Source organism: Panulirus ornatus, chromosome 64 (genome assembly GCF_036320965.1).
Source record: "Panulirus ornatus isolate Po-2019 chromosome 64, ASM3632096v1, whole genome shotgun sequence".
Classification (NCBI taxonomy): Eukaryota; Metazoa; Arthropoda; class Malacostraca; order Decapoda; family Palinuridae; genus Panulirus; species Panulirus ornatus.
In genome coordinates this window covers 25553746-25572945 of record NC_092287.1, presented here as the reverse complement: position 1 = coordinate 25572945, position 19200 = coordinate 25553746, and the positions used below count along the sequence as shown (strand labels likewise).

At 37.5% G+C, this 19200-nt stretch overlaps 1 protein-coding gene across 6 annotated transcripts; it reads left to right on the top strand.

Annotated features, from left to right (window-relative positions):
- The first annotated feature begins 1095 nt into the window (after positions 1-1095).
- Positions 1096-19104, top strand: LOC139746111 (uncharacterized). 6 transcript variants are annotated; one of them, XM_071656961.1, is made up of 12 exons: positions 1096-1129; positions 2159-2342; positions 5025-5334; positions 6994-7162; positions 11297-11476; positions 12002-12247; positions 13041-13196; positions 13821-14009; positions 14806-14915; positions 16853-17094; positions 17231-17345; positions 17997-19104. In XM_071656961.1, exons 2-12 carry the CDS (start codon positions 2177-2179, stop codon positions 18202-18204), a joined length of 2091 nt encoding a protein of 696 aa, XP_071513062.1. In that variant the 5' UTR covers positions 1096-1129; positions 2159-2176; the 3' UTR covers positions 18205-19104. The 6 variants fall into 6 exon arrangements, with proteins under 6 accessions (XP_071513062.1, XP_071513061.1, XP_071513060.1 ...); XM_071656960.1 differs by having other exon boundaries at positions 1121-1199; XM_071656959.1 differs by lacking the exon at positions 1096-1129 and adding an exon at positions 1136-1339.
- Positions 19105-19200: the final 96 nt, after the last annotated feature.

Below are 19200 nucleotides of genomic sequence, written 5' to 3'. Positions count from 1 at the left end.
ATGAAATAGGAAGTAGATAGCGTTTGTAAAAAGAAAAAATATTACGACTCAAAAATTCTTTGAGTACAACATTACAACTTGTAGAATAGGAAGGATTCACAGTTAGTAGGAGGTATAGGTACCAGGCTGAGGCTGGCGATGATGAGGGAGCCAGTTCTGAGGGGAAGCAACCACAACAGAAGCTCTTCAACAAACATTTATGCTGTTGGCTTTGCAGGCTGTTAAAAAAAACGCTCGACAACGTTATCAGTGTAACAGATAAGGATATCGGCAGAAGCTAAGGTTTCCCCTAACGTTCAAGAAACGAGTTTAAGGTTGAGTTGGTTTTCTTCTTAAGAAGAAATTGCTGCATGAAATTTAAGTTAGGTTATTCGTCACTTTGGCAGTCTAGATGGCCACTATCCTTGTGACCTCTCTGGAGTTGAAGGTCCGGTATATATGGACGATAGGGGATGAAATGAAACTAAATCACACTCTATTACATATCGATCGGTTATACATGAGTGAATATGTAGACATTTTTATGAAACAGGTTAGTGGTAAAATCACACTTGCCTAATATCCTGTAATCCAATTTATTATGTTTGTGAACCATTACTATAACTTGAGGGAAAAGCTTTTTAATTTAGTTGTAAAGCGAATTTTTTCAGTGGTACTTTCGTTTTGAGCTGAACATCAATATAAAGCCGTCCGGGCTGTTTTTAGATAATTGGTTGTCTTTTTATTATTTGTGGCAAAACATCTCAGAATTTTCAAGTTTCTTTCAAAATGGTTTCATGATCCATATTCGGTTTTGGATATAAGACTTTAAAAGTCAAAAGTATGAACTATTATTTACTTTATAGTGTCTTTGGAATGAAGGTGCTGTACGTCATCTCTGTATGTATATAATGTATGTATATTGGTACGTGATATCTGCATAAGTGCAGTCAACTGAAGCTATTCATTTTATAATGTAGGTATCTTATTGTGCTTTGGATGGGTCGATCATGTAAACAAATTGAATATCCATGGCGGGTATTATGAACGCCATCTATGAACCAGATGTAGTACTAACCTCGTTATGTCATACTTTGTAATACCGGCTACCGCACCTGATGCACGTCTGGCTATACAGTCTGCTGAGAAGGTAAACATGGTCTTCCTTAACATTACTTCCATTACGTGTATGAAAAGTAATCACTTGGAGAGAAGAAATTGTAATTGATACAGCAGAACACTCACTCAGGGCTTGTGTGTACGAGGGGTAATTTAGAGACATTAGTGGAGTGACGGTATGGTTGATGTCCATCATTACAAGGGAGGGACATTTAAGTAGTCTCGTCGTCCCTTAGACCCTGTGAGTAAGACCTTACAAGCCTCGACCACGATGGTACTACCCATGGCCATGCTATCCTGACCTTCGGCCACGCTTGAGGATGAGGTTAGAGGCCGGGGTCATCATAGCCAAAGGTGGCAACATGGTGCTCAAGGGTTTAGATAACTCGAGATATAAATCATGATAATGTTATTTATCATATTGAAGGATCAGTTTAGGTGCAATGCTGCAATATATGTCGTATGGATGTAGGGGAAATAAATCAGCGGTTTCTTTAAGCTTGATAGGAGTAATTTAGGTTGGGGGTAATGTGATTTAAATTATAATTACGTACTTCATTAGTGATTGTGGTAGTAGGGGGGGATATGATTCTCGGGTGAATTGTAGGGTAAAAGTGAGTGAAACACTTCGAGAAAACAAGAGAACCTCTGAAAGCCTCACTTAACTTTCCCTGGTAGTCTAGATTAACCATGTTTTTGATGTCATTTGAAACATAAGTTTATCCCTGCAGCACTTGGATATATAACAATTTTTTTTGTTTTGCTGTAGTATGTTGCGTAGAGAATACAGTAGCAGTTGTTAAGCAGTATATTTAGCCTTTTGTTTAATGGTACAGTTTTAATATAAATAACTTTCCCAAAGGCATAGGACAGTTGCATTATGAGTTCTGACATCACATTAATGTGAAACAGTAGTTCATTTTCTTTTTCAAGTTATGATGGTCATAGTATTCTTTTCCTGTGACACATGCCTATTATATTCATATTAAGTTTAATGCTGACATTATGTTAGTAAGATGTCCACATCTTATGCTCACCATTGTTATGTTTATTTTTCCAGGGTTTTTGAAAGGGGAGGATGTCTCGAATATTGAGAACTTTCTTACAGACTCTTGATTTTACACCTGTTACTTTGAAGGGACTTCCGTTTACAAAATTCTCTGCAAAGAAATACAGTGCTTTCAAGAATGTCTTGTTAGATAAGAGATTGGAATCTGCACCTCTCACTGTCAGATGCTTTTCGAGTAAGTGTAATATAAAAAAGGTTTACTTCATTCATACTGAACACATATCTTTGTATCTCTGACTCTTCTACAGCCAGAAATAGCTTGAAGAGATTCTTTGTCTTTCTGAAAAACTGTGTAAAGCACACAGACTCATTGTTTCTATTGTAGTGTGTATTTGCTAGTTAGTGCAATATGGAGATAAAGTGCTCCTTTCATTAGACTTCATCTCTTAAAATATCATTACTACCACATGACTTATTATGGATTTGCATATTATCACCATTCACCATTTTTTTCTGCTAAATGTTTCCTATTCCTCCTCTCCCATGATACCTTAAAAGTTTATCTTTACATCTTTTCTGATGACTTTCTTACTCAGTTTCATGTTATGGCCTTTGGTTGCTCTATCTTTGCATGTCACACAGAACCGTTCACTGAATTAGAAATGTGAGAGTTGCAGTCAAATTCCCAATAACTGTTACCTTTAACATTGTGTACAAACTTATACCCTTTAATCTATATGATTATTTAGATGTTTTAATGCAGGGACCATTTTTGTTACTCAAGAACTCTTGATTTTATTAGGTCCTTATCTTTAAGTGAGTTAATTCAACTTTGAGAGATGCATTCTAATTTGGATCTGAGATACACTGTGTTTGGCTTTCGTATCATTTTCTTATCCAAGTACTTATTGCAGTGTTTAGTTTGGCAGACGACATCAAGCCTCTTTTACGTTTTTAAAGTGCCATACTTGTGACAGGCTAATTGCAGTATCATCCCCATTTCAGACACACAGATTCCTATGGCTTTTTCCTTGCTAGATTTATATTGTCATTTTTTCAGTGGGTCTCATGCTCATTTCAGTAATTTGCATTCCCTTGATTGACATTCATCACCCTTTCTGTCAGAGCGAATTTGGAGCTTGAAGTCTCACTGTAAATTGATGCATCTCTTATTATTCTTACTCATTTCATGACATTTGTATCATTCACAAACATATTCAGGTATGAGACTGGTTATCCACAAACAAATTTAGGTATGAGACAAGTGCCTCTGATAAGTCATAGATTGCAAAGAGCAGCAGATCCAAGACTGAGCCGTGTAACATGCTGCTGACCTAAACCCATTTCAAGAAGGCTCCTCAGTATGGATCCTTTGTTTGTTTATTTATGGTAATATTCTGACCAGTTATTATGCCTTCCTGAAAATCCAGTTTCTTTACTTAACTTCTTTGTGATAGTTCCATACTCCTCCCGGCAGTCCAGGAACAAACAGTATACCCACTCAACTCCGTTGTCTAAAATGGAGCATACTCTTTCACAGAAGTCTAAGAAATTTATTCTGCACAGATTCCTCTTTCTGAACCCATGTTGTCTCTCATTTGAAATTAAGATTATCCATTTGCTATCCGAATGTCTTTTTCAGTATTTTACATACTTCACTCATGAGCAAGATTATTCTGTAGTTCATCACAGTCTCCCAGTTTCCTTTCTTAACACTTTTGTAGTTTCATTCAGATATGTCCAAACAAACACTAATACCCTTTGACTGTGAGTCTGATATACCCCAAGGCTACTAACAAACATTTCCCTTGAATGTGATGTGAAAATATCTTCAGAACCTTGAAACAATCACTACATGTACAACAGTGCTGTCTGATGTGTGCTGCACAGGGTGTATTGCTCTATAGGTGAGTTACATCTGTGATACATATAACATTTATATAAAGATTTAGTGATTTAGAACTCACTGATTTATGCTTTCTCTTTATTGGAGAACTACGTCTTATTTTCTTAATTTCTTAGATGAGTACTTTACACTCTGCAGTATGGTTGATACAGAATATTAATGACAGTCTTAAAAAGTTCAAATTTTTGTTTATGAGAATGTGATACAGAGTGTCATTTAGGTACTTTTACTTTTTATGAGATATATTTGACTTTCTTTATTTTTTCACCATCTGATATGGCTTCTAAGGAATAATGTTAGCAGAATCTGCAACATCTCACAGAAATGAATTACAGGTTGTACCTCTCTAATCTGGCAGTATGTGGTCCTGCAGCTCCCATGGTCTAGCATGTTTTGCCACCTTTAGTTTGTGCATCTGCCACCAGGGCAGCACTGTTAGGAGCACTAAGATGCCAAAATCTTTTTACATTGCAGCAGAGCTAATTAACAGTCCTGTTAATTTTTTTTACATTTGGCTGTATTTTAGTCTTTCAGGATGTCATCCAAGAGACCAGGAGGTGAAGATGGTGGTAGTCCTAATAAGCATAAGCATAAATCATTATCTCTGCTTGAAAAGAGGGAGTTACTGAAAAAATTAGATGAAGGAACTTGTCAGTTTCTGTTTTCTGGCAATAGCCAGGTCCCAAGGTTGCCAGATTAAGAAGGTACAACCTGTAGTAATAAAAGCGTCAGGTTGATTATTTATGTTTTGGTGGAAAATTTACATTTGAGGACCCCCTGAAATTTGATTACAGAGCAGAACAGTTAAAGATAAACTTGACATTTTCCTTCTTCTATTTCATTAGCACCAGTCTCTTCCACCAATTTTTATAAACATCTCAAATGGTCTGTAGAATATTCCTCCGCACAGTATTAACTTATGTGGAGACACTTCATCAGGACCATGGACTTATATAGATATTGATTTATAAGTAGTGTACAAGATGTTTATTGTACTCCATTTCTTAACAGGTGCAAACACATTTGGGCCCTATGAATTGGGGAACAACAAAACTGACGATGACCAGATAAAATCTCACAATGAAGATCGTTTGGCATCCAGATCTCAAAACCTTGAAAGCCAGTTAATGAAAGAAAAAGACTTCGAAAATCTCTTGCCAAGCCAGCAGCAAAAGCGTTACAATGATCTCTTGTTAAATAAGATATATGAGTGTCATACAGCATATGAAGTCTTTGAGATTTATAAAAGACACAAGGATGTGATGAATGTGCAGCATCACTTGGCAGTGGTTAGACAGCTTAATGACCTTGTTGCTAAAGGGTAAGATTTATTTGCTAAATAATTATATGCTGTAGCTTTTTAAGATTGATGATAATGTAGATGAAAATGCCAGAGGTATGTTTTAGGATTGGTTGCAGTAGATGTATTTCTTGCATGAAGTTTGTCATGCATGATCTTTGGGTATACTTGGCAAACAGTTTGTAAAGTAAAAGAGGTAGAAGTGCCAACATTAATTTAGAAATTTATGTATTCACTTTAGGTATAGGTTGAGGATGTATTTGTACAGAACTGAGGGGTTGTATGATCCTGAACCACCCCTTGGGAAAGTAGAAGGAATGATAACAGATAGATAGATGAACTTTTGATTGAATTAGAATGTTTTGCAAGATGGTGAATATGTAAGTTCTGAGAACTGAAACACTTTTTTCTTTGAATCAGTTTCCCCTGTGCATACAAAATATTCCCTAGGAATGCCGAAGACTCTTCTAACCTTTATGATTTCCAGAGGAAGGCACCAGCCTTCACTCAACCTTTGTGAAACACCCTTGGATGATTGTAGCCACCCTCTCATCACAGGCCTGCCTCAGGCCAATTGTCAACCACCATCCACTTATGGCATTACACTACTCACTTCTGGTTGTTCAAAGCTTACAATCTGCATATAACGGACGGGTACCATTCCAAAGGCAGTCTCAGAATGTACTAAGAATGTTTTTAAAGAAGGAAGGGAAGGCACAAATGGGTAAGAAATGAGCAGAAATTGGTATGTCTGAAGATTGATGTTAATAATGTTAAATGGATGTGAGTCATGAGCTACTGCTGATGATGTGCAGAGGAGGGTTAATGTATTGGAAATGAAATGGTTGCGGACAGTGTGTGGTATGAAGTGGTTTGATTAAGTAATTAAAGGGTAAGAGAGAGATGTGGTAACAAAAAAGTGTGGCTGAGAGCTGAAGAGGAGATTGTTTGATCATATGGAGTGAATGAGTGAGGAGAGGTTAACAAAGAGGATATATGTGTCAGAAATGGAGGGAACAAGGAGAAGGAAAAGTCCAGACTAGAGGTGGAAGGATGGACTGAAAAAGAATTTGATTGATCATGGCCTGAACATGTAGGATGGTGAAAGGCATGCATGGAATAGAGTGATTTGGAACAGTGTGGTATTCAGGGATTAAAATGCTTTTGAGGAACTGAACCAGGGCAAGTGAAGCAGTCACAGTAAACAGTTGAATGGTCTGTGTGGCCCGGTTGTGGAAAGGTAGATTTTGAGCGGTCAGGGCCTGAACATGTAGGAGGGTGAGAGGCATGCAATGAATAGAGTGAATTGGAATTATGTGGAGTAATAGCCATTTTCTATGCTTTTTAGACACTTAGTTAGAAAATGATATGTACTACCCAAGAAAAAAGTAAGATATTTTTAGACTGCCATTAATATTTGAAATGTGAGTAAAGTTTTAAATTTGAATGAGGTTCGTATGAGTTACAAGGAATATTCATAATCTGTCATAAGAGTATGGACTTTAAATGAGAGGTCCATGAGTCACCTTGCTGTATCAGAAAGAGGGCAAGTTGATTCACACACACACGTAAAAGATAGCAGGAGTTGAATAATACTATGTTGATATGATAGCATTAACAATAGTCTTTTGTCAAATGTTAGGAAGTATTCTCTTCATTTTCTATCCTCTTTTTTTATAGATATGAGGATGGGATCAAAATACGGGAAAAAGACGACTTTCGAGATCTCTGCCATCAGATACATGCTTGCAGTCGACGACTTGAGCTTGAAGAATTGGTGTCTGTCTTGAAGTATTTCATTAGATTAGAAATAGACCCTGAGTCTAAGCTTATCCAAACAATACTGCAGGTTAGTTCATATATTTACTGCTTATAGTTTAGGATGCTTGACTTCTTAAACTACCTTTATATTTTGAATAAGCTCTGTCTTCTTTTTTAAAGCATAAAGATATTTTTAAGTTGATAGGGAAGCTTAGTGTAGTACAGCTTTAATTTCTTTCCCAGATTTGTACTAGACCACATACTTTTGTTGAATTATTTGGCTACTTATGAATGAAAATTTGTGTTAATAACTGCTATGTTTGTGTGAAAAAAAAAGATCAGCAGGCTCTCCTCAACTTTCTCAACCACACTATTCATTACCACACATCTCTTTTACCCTTTCATTACTTTCTCGATCAAACCACGTCACACCACATATTGTCCCGAAACATAACATTTCCACTCTCTCTGCACAGTTTTATCTATAGCCCATGCCTTGCATCCATGTAATATTGCTAGGACTATTATTCCTGTTATCATACCTATTTTTGCTCTCCCAGATAACATGCTCTCTTCCTACGCATTCTTTAATGCTCCCAGAACCATTGTCCCTCCCCCACCCTTTGACTCACTTTCACTTCCATGGTTCCATTCGCTGCCATTTCCACACCCTGATATCTAAGACTCACGACTTCCTTCAGTTTTTCACCCCAGCAGTCATGTCCCTGAACCCTGCTGAACCTAATAACTTTTCTTTCATTCACATTCACTCCCGACTTTCTCCTTTCACATGCCCTTCCAAATTCAGTCACCAACTAATGCAGTTTTTGACTTTAATCTGCCACCAGTGCTGTATCATCAACAAACAACAATTGACCACATCCCAGGCCCTTTCATCTCCCACAGACTGCATACTTGCCTCTATCTCCAAGACTCTCACATTTACCTCCCTCACTATCCCATCCAAAAGCAAATTGATCAACCATGGTGACATCACACACCCTGCACAGACCAATCTTCACTTGGAACCATCCACTCTCCTATTTTCTACTCGTACAGTGAGTGAGCTTGGGAAGGAGACCTGTGTGGGGAAGTACCAGGAGAGACTGTGTACAGAATGGAAAAAGGTGAGAACAATGGAAGTAAGGGGAGTGGGGGAGGAATGGGATGTATTTAGGGTATCAGTGATGGATTGCGCAAAAGATGCTTGTGGCATGAGAAGAGTGGGAGGTGGGCTGTTTAGAAAGGGTAGTGAGTGGTGGGATGAAGAAGTAAGAGTATTAGTGAAAGAGAAGAGAGAGGCATTTGGACGATTTTTGCAGGGAAAAAATGCAATTGAGTGGGAGAAGTATAAAAGAAAGAGACAGGAGGTCAAGAGAAAGGTGCAAGAGGTGAAAAAAAGGGCAAATGAGAGTTGGGGTGAGAGACTATCAGTAAATTTTAGGGAGAATAAAAAGATGTTCTGGAAAGAGGTAAATAGGGTGCGTAAGACAAGGGAGCAAATGGGAACTTCAGTGAAGGGCGTAAATGGGGAGGTGATAACAAGTAGTGGTGATGTGAGAAGGAGATGGAATGAGTATTTTGAAGGTTTGTTGAATGTGTCTGATGACCGAGTGGCAGATATAGGGTGTTTTGGTCGAGGTGGTGTGCAAAGTGAGAGGGTTAGGGAAAATGATTTGGTAAACCGAGAAGAGGTAGTAAAAGCTTTGCGGAAGATGAAAGCCGGCAAGGCAGCAGGTTTGGATGGTATTGCAGTGGAATTTATTAAAAAAGGGGGTGACTGTATTGTTGACTGGTTGGTAAGGTTATTTAATGTATGTATGACTCATGGTGAGGTGCCTGAGGATTGGCGGAATGCGTGCATAGTGCCATTGTATAGAGGCAAAGGGGATAAGAGTGAGTGCTCAAATTACAGAGGTATAAGTTTGTTGAGTATTCCTGGTAAATTATATGGGAGGGTATTGATTGAGAGGGTGAAGGCATGTACAGAGCATCAGATTGGGGAAGAGCAGTGCGGTTTCAGAAGTGGTAGAGGATGTGTGGATCAGGTGTTTGCTTTGAAGAATGTATGTGAGAAATACTTAGAAAAGCAAATGGATTTGTATGTAGCATTTATGGATCTGGAGAAGGCATATGATAGAGTTGATAGAGATGCTCTGTGGAAGGTATTAAGAATATATGGTGTGGGAGGCAAGTTGTTAGAAGCAGTGAAAAGTTTTTATCGAGGATGTAAGGCATGTGTACGTGTAGGAAGAGAGGAAAGTGATTGGTTCTCAGTGAATGTAGGTTTGCGGCAGGGGTGTGTGATGTCTCCATGGTTGTTTAATTTGTTTATGGATGGGGTTGTTAGGGAGGTAAATGCAAGAGTCCTGGAAAGAGGGGCAAGTATGAAGTCTGTTGGGGATGAGAGAGCTTAGGAAGTGAGTCAGTTGTTGTTCGCTGATGATACAGCGCTGGTGGCTGATTCATGTGAGAAACTGCAGAAGCTGGTGACTGAGTTTGGTAAAGTGTGTGGAAGAAGAAAGTTAAGAGTAAATGTGAATAAGAGCAAGGTTATTAGGTACAGTAGGGTTGAGGGTCAAGTCAATTGGGAGGTGAGTTTGAATGGAGAAAAACTGGAGGAAGTGAAGTGTTTTAGATATCTGGGAGTGGATCTGTCAGCGGATGGAATCATGGAAGCGGAAGTGGATCATAGGGTGGGGGAGGGGGCGAAAATTTTGGGAGCCTTGAAAAATGTGTGGAAGTCGAGAACATTATCTCGGAAAGCAAAAATGGGTATGTTTGAAGGAATAGTGGTTCCAACAATGTTGTATGGTTGCGAGGCGTGGGCTATGGATAGAGTTGTGCGCAGGAGGATGGATGTGCTGGAAATGAGATGTTTGAGGACAATGTGTGGTGTGAGGTGGTTTGATCGAGTAAGTAACGTAAGGGTAAGAGAGATGTGTGGAAATAAAAAGAGCGTGGTTGAGAGAGCAGAAGAGGGTGTTTTGAAATGGTTTGGGCACATGGAGAGAATGAGTGAGGAAAGATTGACCAAGAGGATATATGTGTCGGAGGTGGAGGGAACGAGGAGAAGAGGGAGACCAAATTGGAGGTGGAAAGATGGAGTGAAAAAGATTTTGTGTGATCGGGGCCTGAACATGCAGGAGGGTGAAAGGAGGGCAAGGAATAGAGTGAATTGGAGCGATGTGGTATACAGGGTTTGACGTGCTGTCAGTGGATTGAATCAAGGCATGTGAAGCGTCTGGGGTAAACCATGGAAAGCTGTGTAGGTATGTATATTTGCGTGTGTGGACGTGTGTATGTACATGTGTATGGGGGGGGGGTTGGGCCATTTCTTTCGTCTGTTTCCTTGCGCTACCTCGCAAACGCGGGAGACAGCGACAAAGTATAAAAAAAAAAAAAAAAAAAAAAAAAAAAAAAAGCCTTACTCCCTTGATCAAAACTTTTCACATGCCCTTCCAAATTCAGTCACTAACTAATGCAGTTTTTGATTTTAATCTGCCACCAGTGCTGTATCATCAGCAAACAACAATTGACCACATCCCAGGCCCTCTCATCTCCCACAGACTGCATACTTGCTTCTATCTCCAAGACTCTCACATTTACCTCCCTCACTATCCCATCCAAAAGCAAATTGATCAACCATGGTGACATCACACACCCTGCACAGACCAATCTTCACTTGGAACCATCCACTCTCCTATTTTCTACTCGTACAAAAGCCTTACTCCCTTGATCAAAACTTTTCACTACTTATAGCAGCTTTACCTCCATAACAGTATATTCGTAAGACCCTCCACAACATTTCTATCAACCCTGTCATATGTTTTCCCCATATCCGTAAATGCCACTTACAGATCCATGTGTAAACGTATGGAAAATTGTTATGGGCTACTTTTATTTATATAACTTCTCATCCGGTATCATCACTACCTGAAAGTATGAACAAAAGGAGCCTTATAGTGGTTTTTATATTTATTAAAAAAATTTTATCTTAGAAACTAAATTTTAGATGGAAGGACAAAGTTAGAGAGGTAGTTGAAGAAAAATGAACATTGGTCAGTTTGTAAAAATTCATGGAAACTAAAGAATATGAAATATTTGTTTTGTGTCTTGTATAAATGATGAAAAGAGGAAATATAGAGAGCATTCTGATACTGATTATTAAGATAGATGTCTTTGTGTGATACTGAATAAAGGTTTCTTTTTCTGTTTACAGATGCTTAGACATTATGTAAATGACCTAAATCTAAAACAAATGGTGTTCTTGGAGTTCCTTCTGAAAAAGATGCCTCCGACAACACTTTCTGATGCACTGCTGACAGCACTTCCAATACTTATTGATAATGGCCTCAAAGAGCAGGAGATGAAAGACTTGACCCTGTTGGAGCTTTCTAAAGTAAGATTTGATTTTAGATCAAATTTGATTATATTTTTATCTTAAAGATTGGTTTGTATAGGGCATTGTAAATGGATATAGCATTACACATTATTGAAAATTGATTTGCCATGGATTTGAAAAATCACTGATTCATTATTTTCTTGTATGTTCTCTTGTTTCATTTCCTGGCAACAGAAGGGTTGAGGCTGAATTACTCCCAAAGACCTCTGTATCTTGACAAAATTCTCAAGTTATATCTGTCTTATCTACATTTCCTTCCTTTATTCATTTATGTTGTCCTTTGCTGCTGATTTGCACTTTTGTCTTGCATTCTGCATTTTATCTTTTTTCTTTTAGACTTTGGGTCTCTCTCTGTCTCTCTCTGTCTCTCTCTTTATGTCTCTCTCTCTCTCTGTCTCTCTCTCTCTCTCTCTCTCTCTCTCTGCAATCATACTTGCAGTCAAACCAGCTTGCCTGTCTCCAATGCAAATTTAGGACCTTTACTCTTACTAGCATTAACCGAATTAATTGATTACTTAACAGATTCTGGGCCTGTGTGTGCGTGGAACAGGTCGTCAAACAGGGATGGTACTGCAAGAAATATATGAAAGGGGTAGTATCAATACAGCATTTCCAGCAGTGAATATCATTTGGACCCTTGCAAAAATGCATATGACCCCTGGCAGGAGATTTTTAGTTTCCAAGGAAGATGTCTTAACTCGAGAAATTTTGATGAAGGAATGTTTGGAAACAGTGGCCAAAAACTTAACCTCTCTGACTTCACAGCAGGTACCTATCACATTCAGAACAAGGTTATTATAATTTCTTTTAAATTTTGCGATATTTCTTGTTTATAGTTATTCAGTATACTTTAGTCTGCATTCTGAGTGTAGTAGCCCGTTCTCATTGAATGTTTGCTTTTGCCTTACTTGTACACACGCCAACACACATAAGTCCTTCCTTCTTGCCTTGATTATCTCTGCTAAATTCACCAAAATGTCAAAAAACTCACAACACTGATTTTTTGGATAATAGGCCTTGTGGATCCCTATACATGAAATGTCAAGTTACCAGTTAGAGTGTCACTCCATTGCAAACTGTAGTTTGCCGAGTGCAAGCTATTCATAAGCCAGGTTACCAAGAAATGCTCATCCAGAAATTCATTGCCATAGCTAATCATAAGGTAACCTCTCCTAAAAAGTAGGATATCTTGCTGCTGATAGAGAAAAATTGCTTGGTAATTTTCAGTATCATATATATGTAAAATTAACGTGATAGTTATAGAAAAAGTATATCATTACCTAAGGAGAGGGAGAAGCTTCATGTTTTGATAGAATAGAAAGGACAAGGACCGTTAAATTTTCATGTTCTGAATTTAAAAGCAAAGGACCATCAGTTTTCAAAAGAAGCAACAGAGGAAGAAGCTAAGTGAGGATATTTCCTCAAAGCCTCAGTTGACTCTCTCTCTTGCTACCGTGCTAAATTTGGAAAATGCAGATAGGCATGAAAGAAAGAAAAGAAGCAAATAAGAAAATGTGTAGTTTAGTGTTTTTCTAATTACAATGATTATTCAATTTTTCAGATTGAGACAACACTCACCAAACTTAGTGAAGCATATGAAAATCGGGACCATTGTTGTTATAATGAAAGTTTTCTTCATGCTGTCTCCACACATGCGATTTGTGAATGTTTAAGCTTTGAAAAAATTGCTCATATCATTAGAAAATTTTTGAAGATGGTGAGTGTCAGAATATTTTCTCAGTACTGATATGTGTGATGTTCTGCCGATTTAGGCTGATGTGTGATGTTTTGCTGTTTTGGGTTGATGAATTGAGAAAGATTTTGTGTGTGCCACCCTATTCCATAAAAAGACTATACCACTCTAGCCTGTTGGAAATCTAAAAATTGATGCAAAGAGATAATGTGAAGTGTATGTTTCAAAAAAAGATGAGGGAGAAAGTTAGAATTAGCAGGTATGTGTGAGCATTAGTGTAGAAGAATAGGAAGCCAATGTGTAATGCCTGTTATAGTAGGGAATAGGTTTTGTTTTAGCCAATTAGTGGGTTTTGTGACAAAAACTTCATGATATATCCTTAGGCCCCAGTTATTCCATTAATCACATACTTTTATGTTTTATTGCACTAGAAATGAAAGTGTGTTGGTCATTGAGGGCTAGGATGCTTATAGCATCATTGTCGCTGATTATTATTGGTAAATCATATTTCCTTGGCCAGTAACACAACATGCTCAATGTGATGATAGGATTCTCCTTTCTTGCTTCCTCTTTTAACTTTAAGTTGGGATCTCTTCAGTAAGTTTTACATTATTTTTTGCACTGACTTTTTTTTTATTTTGCTTTCAGAATTACCACGCCGAAGACCTTGTGCACCACATGATAAAAATGGTTCTAGATTGCCCTCAGGCTGTGCTAGAAGCTAGAATTGGAGTATTGCCATTGCTTACCAGTATTGCTGCTTGTGAACACCATCCCAGTAATACTAATGATGCTCTTGACATCCTCTTGAACCACAGATCAGTGGGTCTTGACAAAGTAAGTTTCTTTGCTCAGATGAACATATAGTTGTTTATCCTTTTACCTTTAACATATCTTTAAGCCAAACTCATCATAGGTCCTTCAGCTCTGTAATTCTATAGAGACATCAAAGCTAAATGGTTTATATTGGCAAGAGATGCAAACATACAACAAAAAATGCCACAGTTATGCTTGATACACAATAAAATCTAAAGTATATTGTGGTCTAGAAGGTAGTGTGAGAGAACTGCTAAAAGATGCTGCTTCAATCATATACTCTAGCTGTACATTATGTCCCATATATGACATTACAGTGTTGTATTCTCCCACATTAGCCATTTTTTGTATTAGTGTTATATATGATATTTTGTGAATGCATGCAGTTTTGCTTTCATCCATACTTTGCCTCATCATTAACTATTGCTACTGCTCTTTTTTACCATTTTGAAAAGTAATTTCTTGTTGCTCTGCAGTAACAGTCCCATGGTACAGACACCAGTGGCAGTGAGTGAATCTGGGCAGATGGGTTGTCTCACCTTTACATCATGATGTCATGGGCTTTGTTTGGTTGCTGTTAATGGGCTTTTACAAGTTTCTTGTATGTTTTGATGGTTAAAATGGGTAAAGCCTTACAAATGAAATTCATTTGGGTCAAAATTTTATTTTTACCCTCAAGAGGGTAGGTGATCTAGATGTGTGTAGGGTTGTACTAACTGAGAAGAGCTGGTCTTTACACCTTTAAAACCCTCAATTTTAGTAAAGTAACAGTTATTTGTGCCTATTTTAATATTCATAGTGAAATCTACTTTTTCAGGAGGATTATTTCAAGAGGCCATTGCTTTGGATAGCCCTTTATTTGCTTACTGTTGGGCATTACAATCACAAAGTATTGGAACTACTTACTGATCCAGATACCCTTAGTATGTAAGTACAGCAATTATATTTTTTGCATTTGTTACTTGTTATTAATATGCTTGTCTTAATTATGGGTACAAATAGTATCAGGGAAGATGTGAAAATGAGCAATTGTCCCTCCTTTCCATATTTCTCATGATTATTCACTTTACTTTTGAGGAAAAGTGTCCTGTATCATTTTCTATGAGGAGGAACAGAAAAAATGAAGCAAGGATTTTTTATATGTGGCCAAGTCATTTGTTCCTGATACTTCCTTACTCATGTGGAAAAAGGCAGACAGGTTGAGAAAAAAAAAAAAAGATAGGGAGCTGTGGTTTTGGTGCATGAAACATGAAATCTGGAGAATGGATGTGAATGGATGTGGCCTTTCTTTGTTCCTGGCACTACCTCATTACCAAGGGAAACGGTGATCAAGTATGAGAAAAAAATGGATGTGGATAGGGAGTTATGGTTTCTGTGCATTACACATGACAGCTAGAGACTGAATATGAATGAATGAGGCCTTTTTTGTCTGTTTTCCTGGTGCTACTTCGCTGAAGCAGAGGGTAACGATGCTGTTTCCTGTGGGGCGGGGTAGCACCAGGAATGGACGAAGGGAAGCAAGTACGAAAATTTAGTTATTTATTATACTTTGTCACTGTCTCCCGTGTTAGCAAGGTAGCACAAGGAAAGAGACAAAAGAATGGCCTAACCCACCCACATACACATGTATATGCATACACCTCCACACACACTCATATACATACCTATACATCTCAGTGTGTACATATATATACACACAGACATATACATATATATACATGTACATATGTATATATGTATATGGCTGTGTATGTGTATGTATATGTATATATATATGTGTATATGAACGGATGGGCCATTCTTTGTCTGTTTCCTGGTGCTACCTCACTGATGTGGGAAACAGCAATTAAGTATGATAATAATGATATATACAATGGAGAAATTAAAGAAATCCTTGGATAAGTATTTGCATAATATACCATACCAACCAGGCTGTGATGGTTATATGAATGGGCCTGCTGGCTGTGGCCTCCAACTGCTTTGTCAACCAACAACCCATCTCTACAGCTTGGACTCAGTTTAAGCTGTGGAGTAGAAGACTTCCAGCTCCAACTCAGGGTAATTGCAAGTTTTACACAAAACCTGAACCCAAAAAATAGTGCATAGAAGCAGGAAAAATGTGAACAAAGTTCTAAGCTTCATTGGAAGGGCATGAGAAAATTAATAATTACACTAGTAGAGAGGGTACAGTTGCAAGTTACCAAGGTGATTCTTAGCCTGAGAAAGCAATTCTTGCAACAGCCAGTTAGATCTAGACTTGAAAATATATAACTTATAAAAGACAGGGTTAAGAACTGATTTGATACAGGCATTCAGAAGAATCAAAGACAGTTAATTCAGTCTCAGCAGCTGTTCAAGACTAGCTATATCTCATTTTACATGTGGGAATGGAAACATACTCATGAATAGTTTTATTCTGAATGAGGTAGATTGCTTTTTCTTTAACAGTATTGTTAACTTACAGAGTGATTTACTGAACAGAGCAATTGAAAGGAGCAGCATTAGTATGTTTAGGAACAGACTTGACAAACTTGGGTCTATGGCTGACATTATTTGCACCTCCATAGTTACAAGTGAAGTGTAATGCCCAGAAGTCATCTGTTTCTGATCTCTTCCATTAAAACAAGAGCTTCAAAAAGACCCATGCTGCTCCTTGCATTTTATTGTATTAATTGTATACCAGGAGCATAAAGCCAAAGGCAACAGTCATCTCACACACACACACTAAACTTCATGAAAACGTGAAATTGATTTCTCTCTATATATCAAATAAGTAATTTACTGATCTTAATGCATGGTAAGGAATATTTGGTGTATGCTCATATTCAAACAGTGATGTGTAATTTGAGTTTTCTTGATTTTAGATACATGTCTAGATATTCAAAGGAAAGTGCTAGTCAAAAAAGGCTGTTGGAAGTAGATCAAGCACTTTGTGACCTCTACCCTTCTTCTGCTCGAGTTCCAGAAATTTTTTTAGAAAATGGGAGGAGGTTAGTTAGAGACCAGCCATCCTCTCGATCAAATTTGAAGTTCATACTTCATCAGATTTTGAATGAACCTGATTACCTTATATCAGGCCTTGTCACAAACAATGATATTTTTGTTGGTAAGTACATAGATAACATGGTTTTTGAATTATTTTTTTGAATTATGGTGCTCCTTATTGGTATTCATTATCATTGCTTTAAACGTGAATGTTTCGAATTTTTATCATAGTAATGTAATTTTTCAACATTTTTCAGATCATCTTTTAGTTTTAGATGATGAAGGACATCTTGTAAAACTGAAACCAACAAAAAGTTCATTAGAAAGCAACATCAGCATTGATTCTCTTGAAATTCCAGAAAACTACTCCAGGTAGGTATTTAAAACACTTGAAATGTACCTAATAGATGCCTATTTCATTATATAGATAAATATATTTTGAAAGAGGGTATGGTTGTAAAAGATAATATAGAAGGAAGTGGGGGAGATATGCATATGAGAGAAGAAAAAGTGGAGTGCTGACCTAGTATGGGTGTGTGAGATAATTATTGTGAAGAGGATAATCAAGATAAGTGCTCATAGGTAAGTAAATATTATATTATGGGAAAACCAAAGTTAAAGTAAGGATAGGGTAAAGGGTTATGTGTGCAAGAGACTTTTGAATGTAATGTATAACTACTAGGATGTGAATAGAATTCTTTATTAATAAAATAGGTTCTAAATATGTAGTGTGCATGCTTATTAACCTAGAGAATAGATTATCAGGTTGGATGAGTGAGTGCTCAAATGAGAAACTAAAGTAAAAATGGACATATATAGAGTATATACAGATGATGCTATTACTGTGTCAGATACAAATGTTCTGCTGGAATATTCGGGGTTTCCATATGAAAACCATTGCTAATAATGATTGTTCTCCTGTGCAGCAAGTATCATGCTTTTACAACTGTCAGAAAATTTCTCACTTCAGCTGTACCATTTCATTATTTCTTGAAATGCTGAAAATAGATGTTTTAATTTCAGGATTGCTATTTTAGATATTGGATCCTCACATTCATATAAACCTGGAGATCACCTGAACGGGCACACTCGTTTGAAACAGAAGTTGCTGAAGGCGAGAGGATTCACTGTCATTGTCATACTTCAGTCTGCAGTTTTTCGCCATCCACAAGAAGAGAAAGTTTTGTATGTGAAAAGAGAACTTATAAATGGAGGTGTTGTTTTTAGATGATTTTATTAGTATATCAAAGTTATTCATTTTTAGTATATATTATGGGGGTGATGTCACTGTACAGTTCATTACTTTGAAATTACTCTGCGCCATTGATAGATGTATTGCCAAGAAAATACTAAAATGCTGAAGCAAAATAAATATGACTACACTTGATCACACGTTTTTAATTGCTGTCTTATGAAGACTCATTTATTTATTTTTTCATACTTGATTGCCGTTCCTGTGTTAGCAAGGTAGCACCAGGAAACAGATGAAGAAAGGCACATGAGATTTTTATCAAACATAAAATATGAATTTATCCAAATGTACGAAATGTAATCAGTGAGTTACAACATGGCTTTAGTTGTAGGTCCCCATGCCCACTAGCTTTGAGCTAAGTGGTATGAGACATACCCTGATTTAAGTGTGGTTGTCACATATTATGTCATGTAGACATCACCAAAATGCCAATGAGTCGATTTGGAGCATCCATGGGGCTAGTATCTCCTAATTGGCAAAAACTGCAGGAGTGTAGGGCCCTAGAGCCGTAGAACCATCTGAGGAAGGACTGATTTTAGCTCAGTTGTTCAGTGGTATGTTGTCTGATTACCATTCTTGATGGCTTGAGTTCAGTTGTTAGGTATACAGTTGTGAAATTGTTTAGATTCATTTACATTTGAATATAACATTTTCTAGTACATATAGACATCACTGAGATACACAAGAGTTAATTTGCATAATCCATGGGACTAGAATGTGGGCATAGGAACCTAGAGCTGTAGGAGCAGCTTTTGAAGGGCTCTGGCAGTCCAGTGGTACACTGTACATTTTCTGTTCCTGGTGACCTGGATTCAACCATGGGGTGTGCATAGGTGATATTGTTGAAATTACATTTACAAGTAAACATTACATGTTCTACTGTGTTTTTCTTTCATACTTAACCACCGTTTCCTGTGATAGCGAGGTAGTGCCAGGAACACGTGAAGAAAGGCCACATTCGCTTACATCCATCCT

Coding starts and splice junctions, on each gene's coding strand:
- LOC139746111 (XM_071656961.1), top strand. CDS start 2,177: ATGTCTCGAATATTGAGAACTTTCTTACAGACTCTTGATTTTACACCT. Junction 5,335..6,993: donor AATGACCTTGTTGCTAAAGG/GTAAGATTTATT, acceptor CTTTTTTTATAG/ATATGAGGATGGGATCAAAA. Junction 7,163..11,296: donor TTATCCAAACAATACTGCAG/GTTAGTTCATAT, acceptor TTCTGTTTACAG/ATGCTTAGACATTATGTAAA.